The 12252-nt window shown below is 47.2% G+C and overlaps 1 protein-coding gene across 1 annotated transcript in view; it reads right to left on the bottom strand.

Moving 5' to 3' along the window:
* The window catches only part of LOC8024230, a 36208-nt gene extending 26944 nt beyond the window's left edge, over positions 1–9264 (bottom strand). Inside the window, exons 1-2 of the mRNA XM_029967870.2 lie at positions 9127–9264; positions 3345–3610 (exon numbers count right to left, since the gene is read on the bottom strand). Coding sequence (XP_029823730.2) covers positions 3345–3610; positions 9127–9211 — 351 coding nt within the window. The 5' untranslated portion in view covers positions 9212–9264. The remainder of the gene's footprint in view (positions 1–3344; positions 3611–9126) is intronic.
* Between the last annotated feature and the right edge of the window lie 2988 nt (positions 9265–12252).

Below are 12252 nucleotides of genomic sequence, written 5' to 3'. Positions count from 1 at the left end.
GTGTTCCAGCCCTACTTCGCTTCGTACTGACCCCCGAACGTACAGGCCTCGCAATATCCGCTTAGGAGCATCTTCAACGTCTTCCTTTATCAGTCACTAGAAGGCCGCCATTCGTATGGCACAGATGCCGTTCCACAGATGATGATAGTGATCAAAGTGGCCAGACTGAATTTCGGAAAGGGTCTATTAAAACCATATACCAACATATACCTTGAACCAAACAGTTTCTCGCTACCACCGCTAGGGGACTCTTTTAGGCTTCTGGTTGGCCAAGAAAGCATGTCTAGCCCACTTCCTGCGTCTGGTGCACGCCCCGGCTCTTCCTGCGCCTCCCATTGACCAAACTCTGTATACACGGCTCTGAACTGCCGGGGCCGCTGCCGCCATCTGTCGGTCGTTGCGCCAGTTAGCAAGCGGGCGTTGTATGTAGGAAGTTTTAGAGCGCAGCTCTTAGGCGCCCGTTTCCAGCTTGAGCGGCGTCGCCGTCGGCGTAACCGCGCGGTGCATTATAGATGAATTTCCCCGCTAAATCTAGCGGAAAAATTTCCCCGCTAAATGTAGCGGAAAACTTTTTTTGGGGGGTCACGTGACTCCCAGGTCACGTCCCCCCCCAAGGTCACGTGACACACCCCCAGGTCATAACATTGCTCGTCTGCAATGTACAGGATGTCACAAAAGAAAATTTACAGTTTTTTTTTTTTTTACCGCAATAATAAACTAGACATCGCCGAACGCTCATTTTCCGCCAAAAGGTAGCGCTAGAGGTCATAACCAGATGCCAAAGTTTCAGCCCGATCCGATAACTTAATCAAAAGTTATAAGTGAGTTTCTAAAAATTTAAATGGGAAAATGGAGCCTATTTTTGCCTGTTTTCGGTTTCTGGTGCCCATAGAGCCCCATGTATTCAAAAACTCCGTCGGCCGCCATTTTCCCATTGAACTTTTCAGAAAATCACTTATAACTTTTGAATAAGGTATCGGATCGGGCTGAAACTTTGGCATCTGGTTGTGACCTCTAGCACTACCTTTGGGCGGAGAATGAGCGTTTGGCGATGAGTTTATATTTGCGGTAAAAAAATAAAAAAAAACAAAAAAACTGTAAATTTTCTTTTGTGACACCCTGTACATAACATCAAAGACGCTATCTTCTTCTTTTTTTTTTTCTTTCCTACTGGAGCTAAAGCCCCTCTATCCTGGGAAAAGTGGCGCCATTCATTGTTGTGGAAATGCTCGAGATACGTGCCGCGCGCCACTTCTGGGAAGAACATGGCGTCTCAAAATCTAGCTCAGTGCTGCGTTGTGCCGCCATCTTCCCAAGGGCTGCACGTGGCACGTCTCTCGTGCATCGACGCACCTTGCGCTACTTTTCAAACATGAAGTGGCTTTAACTGGAGCGAGGCGTCAGCGCTGCACCACCGCATTAGAGTGAAGCAGACACCTGCACTTCATTGAAATAAAGTCACTAAATACGGTTGCTCGTTACTCAAAAAGTAACTAATACCCCTGTTACACGAGCACTCTTAACCGTGGTTAACTCAGCTTTAACTGCTGTTACGTGGCACCACAGTTACCGCACTATACTCTCGGACAGCTATTTCAGAAGAAGTGGAGAGCGCTCGTGCACTGCTTCGATGTGTGCTCAAGATTCTCTAGCGCACGTTCGCCCATAGCTTTGACTGCATAGTCGGAGAATGTTGTCGGCCAGTATTGTGCGCTAACTGTGGCTTAGCGTAACTGCAGTTAAATGCACCCGTGTAACAAGGGTATAAGTACGTTATCCGTTACTGCGATTCAAAATTGTTTTTGTTTTCGCCTGCTGAGCATTGTAAACGGATGTTAGGGCCACGTCCGGCAGATCTGGCTTTTGCACTGTTACCCTGGACCTATAATGTCTAAATAAAACTATTTAAATTAAAAAGGAACGCGTTCTATTCATTTCGTTTTTATGAAGCAGTATCCGCTTGCAATATTTGTCGTCGTTAATACTTTTTTTAACGCGTTCATTTTGGTATGACTGTGGCTATAGAGAGTGTTCACTTGATGCCACATTGGAGGGCGATGTTAAGAGCGCATGCTCAGGGCGAGCTCACATTAATAAGCTGCTAAGACAGGCAATCTTGATGGTGGAGAATGCACGTTGCAAAAGAACTGTGGAAGCTCGCCTTCAGCACGCGCTCAGCACCCGCGCACACAACTATGGCCGCCCTTGTGCATATTTTGTTTTAGGGGCGAAGCTCCTTAGGGTCTAGCCTTGTCCGTCCGACGTCCGGCGTCCGGCGTCCGTGCTCACATCGATTGCCCATCCCATCTGTCTCCTAAAAAAAAAGGGAAAAAAATGTTTGCGCAGTCGACAGGATTCGAACCTTGCGGGGAGACCCCAATGGGATTTCTAGTCCGTCGCCTTAACCACTCGGCCACGACTGCGGGACGAGTAGGGGGCTCTGAGGTGTGGTAGTAACTCAAGAGCTGGGGATGTCAAGGATGAAACGTTGCATGTAGCCGCTCAACTTCTATACAGGAGAGGGCGCTGCGGTCAGATGCGTATATAATCGCGTTAAACTTTGCATGCATTGGCTCAACGTTTATAGACGAGAGGGCACTGCAGTCAAATGCTCAAAGGCGTATATAACCACGTTCCATTCCACACATTCCATACCAACGGAACCCGGAACTCAGCACTATACCTACAAGCAATAAAAAAAAAAAAAAAACAGCACTATCAGCACTGCCTATGAACAAAATCAGTATCATCAGCACCACCAGAGCTTCGCCCCAATCAACATCATTCACCACGTGGAGATGCGGTCATTTTTATGGTCTATCTAGACGTTTTTCATCGTGCAAATAGCAGGCGTGAGCCTAGGTAAGAAACAGGCTGGGTACTCGTTTTGCAGACGTTCCGCTCCAGAAGTATAACTAAATGCCGTTTCCCGTTGCTTTATCAAAAGAAAAGTTACGAAAATAACAAAATACACTTCAGCACTTATGAATTGTGAATGCGAAAGCATGTACACCATTCTTACTGTACGCGTGTTGGCGCGCTGATTGGCGCTGCGTGTCCGGCGAATGGGAGCCTGGTCGACGCGCGCTAGCCATTGGGATCGAAGCGGTGTAAAAGCACCTCCTCCAAAGCAAAGCCGGCGAATGGGAGCCGGCTTTGCTTTGGAGGAGGATTTAAGAGCCGTTTGCGTGGTTTCAAGGCTGATGACGTCGGCTCGCTCCATGAGACCAGTTCAAGCTTTCGCATTAGAAATGTTACGAAAACTATGTAACGCATTACTTGTAACGGGTTACGTAACGAGTCCATGGCGTGACGTCAGAAACACGAGTTTCAAGAGGACTCACGTCCAGGTAGTCGATGCAGTAGTTTTCCTTGGGGTGGATCACGGTGTCCAAGTCGTGGACGGAGACGACGATCCTGGCCTTCGTGCCTTCGACGGCGCTCTTCTGGTCTGGACGGACGGCGAGGACTTTGATGGCGGACGCGCATCCCTTCACTTCGGTGAGATTTCTGGTCCTGTAGGCCCGGATCGATACAGAGGACCGTTCTCCATTCGCCTCTAGGAACACTGTCTCGAGTTGCGATTGATTGCAGTAGTCTTGCATGTAGTCTGCGAGGAGATACAAATTAAGAACCCATTTTATTGGAGTGTATGGGAAGGGTGCCATAGTGATATTAACCCGAGTCTAGGGCATGAAGAGGAGAAAAGTTTACAGTGGTGGAAAAGGAAGTAGGGAACATACAACGTCTCAAACTCAGTTACTGCTTTGGTTCAGTCACCCTCCCTATATACCCACAAACGCATTGCCACCAGAACCCAGGAACATAGGCGTAGACTTGGGGGGGAGGGGGGGGGGGGGCGTCAGGGCTCGTGCCTCTTGTAGAATCTGGGAAGGGGAGGGGGGCAGAGCCCTCCCCCCCCCCCCCCCTCCCCTGGTCATGAACCTTGCCGAGGCGCTGTTTGCGCGTAACGTTTGCGTGTAATGTAACGAGCTTCTAGTAGTGGCATGTGAACAAATTAACGCCCACGTTGCTTTTATTGACAAAATACATGGGAGGTGGAATCCGAGCGTGCTTTTTTTAGCTTCAATCTCTAGTTCTGGCGAGAAGGTAACGCGGCATCGATCACTTTTACGTCCGCTTGGTCTGCTTCCACAGCAGCCTGCCATTTTGCGATGTCCCATCAGAAAAAAAAAAAAAAAAAAAAAAAAAAAAAAAGACAACCGGACGTTCATATAGAGGGGCGGCTACTCCGTCCGGAGCTGTTCCAAAAGTCCGTCTAGTAGCGACTGCGACGGAGTTACTCGAACCGGAGTCGTGGAGTCATAATTTAAACGATCCCAATGAAGCGATAGATGATTCAGTCGTCCGCGAAGAGCCGCATGCTTGAAAAAATATTAGTTGGCAAGTCGTTAATAAAAAATTAGAAAAAGTAATGGACCAAAAGCACTGCTGTTACAATGATAGCTGAAGAAGATATACGTAAGCTGTAAAATGTACTACCTAAAACAAACTACTGATAATTGCCGGTGTAAACAAAAAATTGCGCAGAAAAGCACTCCCCCCCCCCCCCCCCCCCCCCCCCCCCCCCCCCCGGAGAACTTCTCAGCCTGCCCCCTCCCCCCCCTCCCACCCCCCACACACCCTGGGAAAATGGAAAGTCTACGCCGCTGCCCAGGAAATCAATTGGTTTTAACAGCAGTTAATTGAAAAAGTAGATGGACCCATAGCCAGTTGGCTAGTTTGGGCTCATGAAAATGTAGCATACGAGGCCTGAGGCGTAATAGGGTGAGCAACACTGGTTGTTAAATAACTGGGCGGAAACTTAAAAAGAAATATACGAGGCATATAATTGTAGGAGCCATACTAATTTTAACCAAGGGGATAGTTATGGGGTTGAGGGTAATTTAGGAAAGCGAAGGGGTTATTGCTTGGCTAAAATATTAGTGCAAACATTCTGCTTTCCAATAACCCGCACGAAATCTACACTTGTTGGCATGGCGTGTCCTTGGAAAGTAAAAATGTTCTGCGATCTGGTGGTGATATGCGTTTCTGGATTGAGTATAAGGAGGGTGTTTCAGTAAACGCAGTGGTTGAGTTTGGGACGTTGCCGTCCCTTACTATCTTTTTCTACCACCGCTAACTTGTCCTTTTTCATTCCTAAGTCGTATCAATATTGTACCAACTGCATTTTGTCGGGCAAATGGCGCTGGAAGTGGGCACAGCGCATGCGCAGTAGTAGCCGGCGTCACCACATTGTGACGTCAGAGACGTCAATGGTTAAGAACAGCTTACCAGAGAAAGCTCGGTTCTCGAGTACGGATCGGTGCCACTTTTTCAGGGCAGGCTCTATGGCAGTTTCCCAACTGAGTGGTTCTAGTAACGTTGGCTGGAGGCGTCCGCCATTAAATTGCAAACGCTTCCTTTGGTTTGAGATGCACCCTCTCTATAATCCAGGCTCTCTAGCGACGATCGAACACGCTGGCGCCATCTATGAGGTGACCCTGGAACCGCATTTAACTAAAACGCAGGTTTTGAAGGGTTCGCGATGTGAAATGTACAAACTATCTTTGAGAAATATTCGTTTATAACATTGTAAGAAGCTTTCAGCCTTTCCACTCTGGTGAAGAAGGAAGAGGCGGTGGCTTTCCAGGTGAGCGATCTGCTCTTCTTTCGCACGGGAATCTGAAGCTCTCGACGCAGTGGAACTTTAGGCGATAGCGACTGTTGCGGTACCATCCGCGCTGCTGCGCACATCGCCACTCGTTCCGCTCCCGCTCTTCCTCCGAAGAAAGGTTGCCGCCATCTAGGAGCGGCGGCAACCAGTTGTCTGGTTGCCGCCGTCACTCATAGATGGCGGTAGCTGTCCAGAGTTCGGTGTCATCATTTCTAATCCGGCGGACACCATTCCGGGGAAGCTAGCCCTTAACAACTCCGCTGTAAAAAAAAAAAAAAAAAAATCTTTGTTAAGCCAATAAAAAAGTGATGCACGAAAGAAAAAAAGAAATATATGAAAATTCAAAGTGTTCCATACGGTTACTCGATAGATGGCGTTAGTGTGTTCTCTCGCCGTAAGAGATCACAAGAGGTTGTAAAATCACTCGGTCGTAAGCAGTAATACGTAGGCTTAGCGTTTGCTTCGTGACTGCACGAACAGAGTTCGCGAAGTTAAAAGCCAATATATTATTGCGGAGTCTTTTGTTCTTACTCGTTTTTATAGAGTTACGCGGGAGATGCATACGTTGCAGATGAGGTTGTGTATTCTCGTACTATTATATAGAACGTCAATTTACGGTTGCACAGGTGCAAGTTGCTGTTGCTCTAGTCTGATGCATGCAATTAAGGGCCTGAATTCGCGCCAGAACAGTCTCCATCGACATTGGATTCAAGTGCCAGTGATCGTTTCGTGTGATTGACGGCTCACTCGAGATGAAGAGAACGTGTGCACAGTTGGAATTCCGATCGACGATACTTGTATTTGTCTGTGTAGATAAGAGGGCGAGACAAAAGAGGCCGCACAACAGATGAGGGGTGGCTTCATGCCAATTATCGGAGTTCATTACCTGAGACATGAGATAGTGGTATTGGCACGAGCTTCGACAACATCGGTATAGAGAGCGTGTCGGAAGAAAAATATCGGTTGCACGAAGTTATCAGGAGTGACAGCAAAGCGGGACTTGGAGACTTTTGTCGATCGGTGATTCCCCGAATGGATGCTATGACAACTTCAAAAAAAAAAAAGGGGGAACTATGACAATTTGTGTAACAGCAAAGCGGAACGCGGAGTCCTTTGTCGAGTGAAACTATGACAGCTTGTTTACAAAAAAGTTTGGCAACAGAGAGGGACGCGGAGTCGCTCATCAGAACGCGATTCGTCGAATAAAACAATGACAACTTGTCTAAACAAGAGGGGTAATATGCAGCAAAGCGGGACACGGGTAACTCATTGGAAGGTGATTCGTCGAATGTCAACTCGTCTATGAAAAAGAGCAACAGTAAAGCAGGGGGCGATGTCTCGTCGAAAGGTGATTCGTCGAATGGAACTATGACAACTCTTATAAATAAAGGACAACAGTAAAGCAGGGGTGTCTCGTCGAAAAGTGATTCGTCGAATGGAACTATGATAACTTGTTTAAATAAAAGGCCACATTAAAGCAGGGGGCGGAGTTTTCCGCCAATAAGTCATTCGCCAAATGGAACTATGAAAACTCGTCGAAAAAAGTAAAATCAAAGCAGGAGGCGAGGTATTTCGTAAACAGGTAATCTGTCAAATAAAAAAGCGGATATAAAAAAAAAAAAATGATTGGGCATTTTAGCTTTTTACAGCGAGATTTTCGTCAACTCTTCCTCGAAAATCGTCTCTAGCATTACGAATATTATCCTAAAGTTTAGAGGTTTCTGTCCCTGACTTGTCCTGGAATCCTCGTTCCCCCCCCTTTTTTTTTTACATTTCTTTGGGCATTTATTGCTGCTTTCCTTTCTCCAGAAAATCATCATCCGTAAAACGAGGCGATTTGGTCCATGGTACAATCGGAAATAAACAGCGGGCAAAAGAATACGGACAAGGACAACAGGGATGCGAACGACGCAAGCTAGCACCTCCTAGACAGCAAATCCTGCGTGTTACGTCACATGACGTCATGTCCGGGAGGCCGGCACGGGCTCTGACTGGATGCGAGTGCAGCGTCAGCGTTCGCGTGGGGCTCGTTTCCTATCATAGTCCCACGCGAACGCAGACGCGGCACTCGCATCCAGTCAGAGCCCGTGCCGGCCTCCCGGACGTGACGTCATGTGACGTAATGCGCAGGATTTAAAGCTGTCTAGGAGGTGCTGCGCAAGCGTTGAACTCACGACTAAACATTTATTAAAAAAAAAACAAAAAAAAACACCAAGGTGTCGAGGTAAGCAACATCAACATGCATGTGTCAAGGTAAGCAATTTGCGTGCGTGCGTGTGTGCGTGTGTGTGTGCCTGTGTGCGTGTGTCTGTGTGTGCGTGTGTGTGTGTGTGTGCGTGTTTTTGTGTGTGTGTGTGTGTGTGTGTAGATAAACTGATGTTTTGCTGACATATGCATCTTGCCCCTCTTTTGTTATCGCATACGCTTGTAATAATTCTCTGGTGGTTTTATCTGCCCCTCCCGAGGATGGTGATGTTGAATTTGGGCTGGCACTTACAAGCAGCACAATGCAGAGGCAAGTGATCCCCAGAGGCAAGTGATCCCCGCCATTTGTTTCATAAAATTTTTCAGAAAATCGCTTACAAGTTTTGAATAGGATAAGTATTGATGCTGAAAGTTTGGCATCTTGCTCAAACGGCTCCGGCTACGTTCTGACGGAGTTCGAGCTCTCCGCGAAGTCTAGTATATTTTTGCGGTGCGAAAAACAGGGTTCAGATTTCTCGCAGACACCCAGTGTTGACTGATTGATTATAATGCAGTTAAATACAAAGGTGCAAGCGAGCTGGACAAGAATGACGAAACACTCCCTGGAGAAGGGGAGCAAGAGGGACAAAGGACAAACACAAATCTCCAAACGCAGCTATAGGTGACTGGTGCGCGACTGAAATACCCGGACTAGGCGGATTTTGGACTCACGACTAAACATGATTATGTGGTTGGTGTGGCGGACACGAACCAGGGGAGATCGTGCTGGACTCTCTGCTAAAGTTCATTCGAGACGCCGGTATCCGGCACTATTTTTAAACATTTCATCCTCATTGTATTCCCCATCTCTCACCTCTCACGTTTCCCACAAATGCCTTGATGTCAAGGTGGTGGAAACATCATTATAGGATACGTCTTAAACAAACAAAAACGATTTCAAGTGACACCAACCCCGAGGGCGATTCTTACACCACGGTATTACCATTGCTGAAAGTTGCGAATATAAAACACGTTTTCTACACCGGTGTGAGGTGCAATCATCTGCGTACAGACGAGCCCAAATGATCCAGTTGACCTCGCGTCTGTGGCTTTTATCGGCCACCGTTGGCTTGTTTAGTGGCTTGGTTAGGTCCGTGGACGGTTCCAAACGAGTCGCAACTTTTGAGTCTGACATAACGAGTCAATCTTTAGCGTTGTCTTTATTTCGTTCACGGTTCCCGAAAGCATATAACGAAATCACTCACACGTGTTGGCTGCAAATCCGACGCCGAAACAGCTGAGCAAGACGAGCAGCGTTCGCGAGTAACGCTTCGCAGAGGGAGCCGCCATTTTGATACCACTGCGCTCGTTCTCCGCGCGTCTGCCTGGGGTTATCGGTGTAGGTTTTGTGTATCTCTGTGTTACGTGCGATGCCGTTATCGGCACCCGCTAATAAAAGAAAAAGATAAGGAAGCAAAGAGAACCGTATATCGCAAATGTTCAGATGCCCTTCACCGTTCGATTGCTATGCGACGGTGTAAGAGACAAAGCGGTTTTATCAGCCCGCGATCGCGGTGATCACGGCGGGTAGTGGTGAAAACAAGAATTCTCTCGTGACTCATAATCTAAGTCCCGAGGCGAGGAAAATGAAAGAACGATTAGCACGACGACGCAAAAATAGATTGTGACCTGTCGCCCGTTCTTTTATTTTTCTTTGTTCCGAGATTTGGATGATTTTATTATGTGCCCAAGCCGAGCGTGGCATGCGCTCCAGTGCATTTCACTGGAGCGCATGTTTCGCGGTGTTTGCGAGGTAAAATTTACATACTAACAACGAGATACGGTCGTTTATGACATAGACAAAAGTGTTTCGAGCCAAAGAAATAAAGAACGATGTGCGAAAAAATATAAAATATGTGGGACCGCAAAGTGTTTCGCGGCTTCCCGTTAGAGCCGTAACCCGCAACGAATATCCCTAAAGGAGTTTTGTTTTCATTTATAAACGTATCGCTTTCATGCCAGGTCGCATGTGTACGTTTCAGAATGAATATTGTATTGTTTACATCGGAGGGAGGAGGAGTGGTCACTCGATACGTGTTTTAGAAAGAAAAGTATAATTACACGGTTTGGGGTATTTCTTATTTTCATTGACTGACACTCGGTTTGGGGTGTACGCTATTATTCGCTTTGATTTTATGTGTTGATAAAATATAAACTGCCTTTTTGTGTAAATGTGCACATGTCATGATGTTTCCCGAACACGCGTGCCAATGGGTACGCCACAGATTTTACGAAGTGTCTTCTTCACTGGTAATGCGTCTGTGTAAAAAAGGCGTTATCCGCGTTCGACCTTTTTTTGGTTTGGCAACATTCCGTAGCGCCATCTCACGGTAGCCTCTGGCACTTTTCCTGTCCGTGTATATTCCCTATTTTTCACTGCTTCCGACAATGCGATAGGCGGTAATTTCGCGAAGGTAGCGCGAGAATTGGATTTCGTACTACTGTAAAAACCCGTTGCCCGCAGTTCAGGACCGGAAGTGACACTGGCGCCACCACGTTTCAACTCACGCGAAAAAAACCACCGCACTGTGTGTGAGGAACGCGTGTGCAGCGCGGCGCTAATTTGGATAAACAGCGGCGAGCTTAGAGCGTTGATGCGGCACCGTCTCCTGTTTCGTATGTGAGATGTTAGGGAGCCATGCTTTGAGTTCCCTAGAGTATATGGCTATTTACGGATCGAAGAACCCTAGGGTTCTCCAAACGGCTTGGGGCGTCGCACTGCCTTATGCAGAGAAGCTATGTGCCGTGCAACGCACGAGCGCTTTGATTTTGAGCAGATTCCAGGTTATTGGCGAGAAATGTAAAGCTTTGATCCCATGCCGAACATGCATACCGAAGTTTAGAGCTGACGGGGGTTTTGTAAAGTAGAAGTTTTAAAGATGAAGATGCCATAGATAAGTTACGACTTTATGTATGCGAGCATACGATTGGAGTTGTTTACTAAGTATTACCTAGGGCTGTACCATTTTTTTTTTTTTTTTGCGTTGACTCGGTTGGTTTGAATACCGGACAAAAACCGCATCCCAGTGAGCTTTTGCCTGGTTACTGATCAGTTCTGACTACATTGTCAAATCGGGGCTGGCTGCCGTGTCCTTGTGATAAGTCACCAATCCCTCCTCTCGCCTACGCGCTATATTCATAGATTGGAGGTGAAGTCATCGTATGGTGATGGTCATTCCTATACTTGTTACCGAGAAAATCAGATTCCGTGTTGCTCAATGCCTGCTAAGAAGCTATACGCGTTGTGCAGCAAGACCACCGCAACGGCCGCTGATGTGACATCACTGCAAGCCGCGTATTCGAAGACTTACGCAGAGGCGTTTACTTGGGCAATTTTCGGACCTTTACTCACGTCGAAATTTTATCGCTGACTCGGGCCACTGACTCAGAAGCATGGCGACATGCCAAGCGATGCCAACTATTATAATGTCTACCGACGCGACTCTGTCGGTTTTTTTTTTTTCTTCGGATTTTGCATGTATTGTTTGCGGATAGGGCTTAGAACGCCCTCCGCTGACCTTGGACAATGTGTAAATATAAATGTCTGCCCGTTGGATGTTAAGATATTCTTGTCGCGGCTCCAATCTCCGCAAGTCTATGCGTCATATCACAGACGTTATTTCAATAAACGCATACAAAAAAAAACAAAAAAAAACAGGGTCGTAGTGTTAGAGTTCCTACGTCACCGATCGAAGACCGGCGTGGGGCACATTGGATTGGAAAGACGTGCGACTAAAATTTTGGTTGCGCGTTGCGCCTTCCCCGCAATAGTCCTCCGTCAGATCCAGACAAAGCTGCCCTTAGCAGTTTTGTCTGCGGGACCCTTTCAATCTACGACTGGAAAAATAACGCTTTCTATTTCAGATCCGTCAAGGTTGTGCTACCTGGTCCCACGAAAGCTGACGCAGAATAGCATTTCTACGGAGTGGGTCGCCAGACACGAGAAAAAAAGTAAAAAATAAACAAAACAACAGACACACACACGCACATACGCCCCCTGCCTCGGTGCCCCGGTTTCCTCTTACGCGAATAACGACACACAGATGCACACAAAAAAGACAAAAGAATACAAACGAAGATGACGTCAGAAACATTCCGATGGGCCAATGAGATGCGTCTACCTGCGTGGGCATAATGCCGGTCGAGCGCGACGAAAAAAGCGACGGTATGGTGTAGCAACGCTACATCGCGCAAAACACGTACGCAAGAACAAAACAAAAACAACAAAAAGGAGATAGAGACACGAGAAGGATGAGGAAGTATAGCGCACGGCGGTCGGACAACACTCGGAGTCCGGTCACGATTCGTCGTCTCTTCCAAACGGCGTCCCA

Source organism: Ixodes scapularis, unplaced genomic scaffold (assembly GCF_016920785.2).
Source record: "Ixodes scapularis isolate PalLabHiFi unplaced genomic scaffold, ASM1692078v2 PGA_scaffold4__175_contigs__length_147842914, whole genome shotgun sequence".
NCBI lineage: Eukaryota > Metazoa > Arthropoda > Arachnida > Ixodida > Ixodidae > Ixodes > Ixodes scapularis.
The sequence above is the reverse complement of the archived record's forward strand: the minus strand, read 5'-3'. Positions and strand labels throughout refer to the sequence as shown.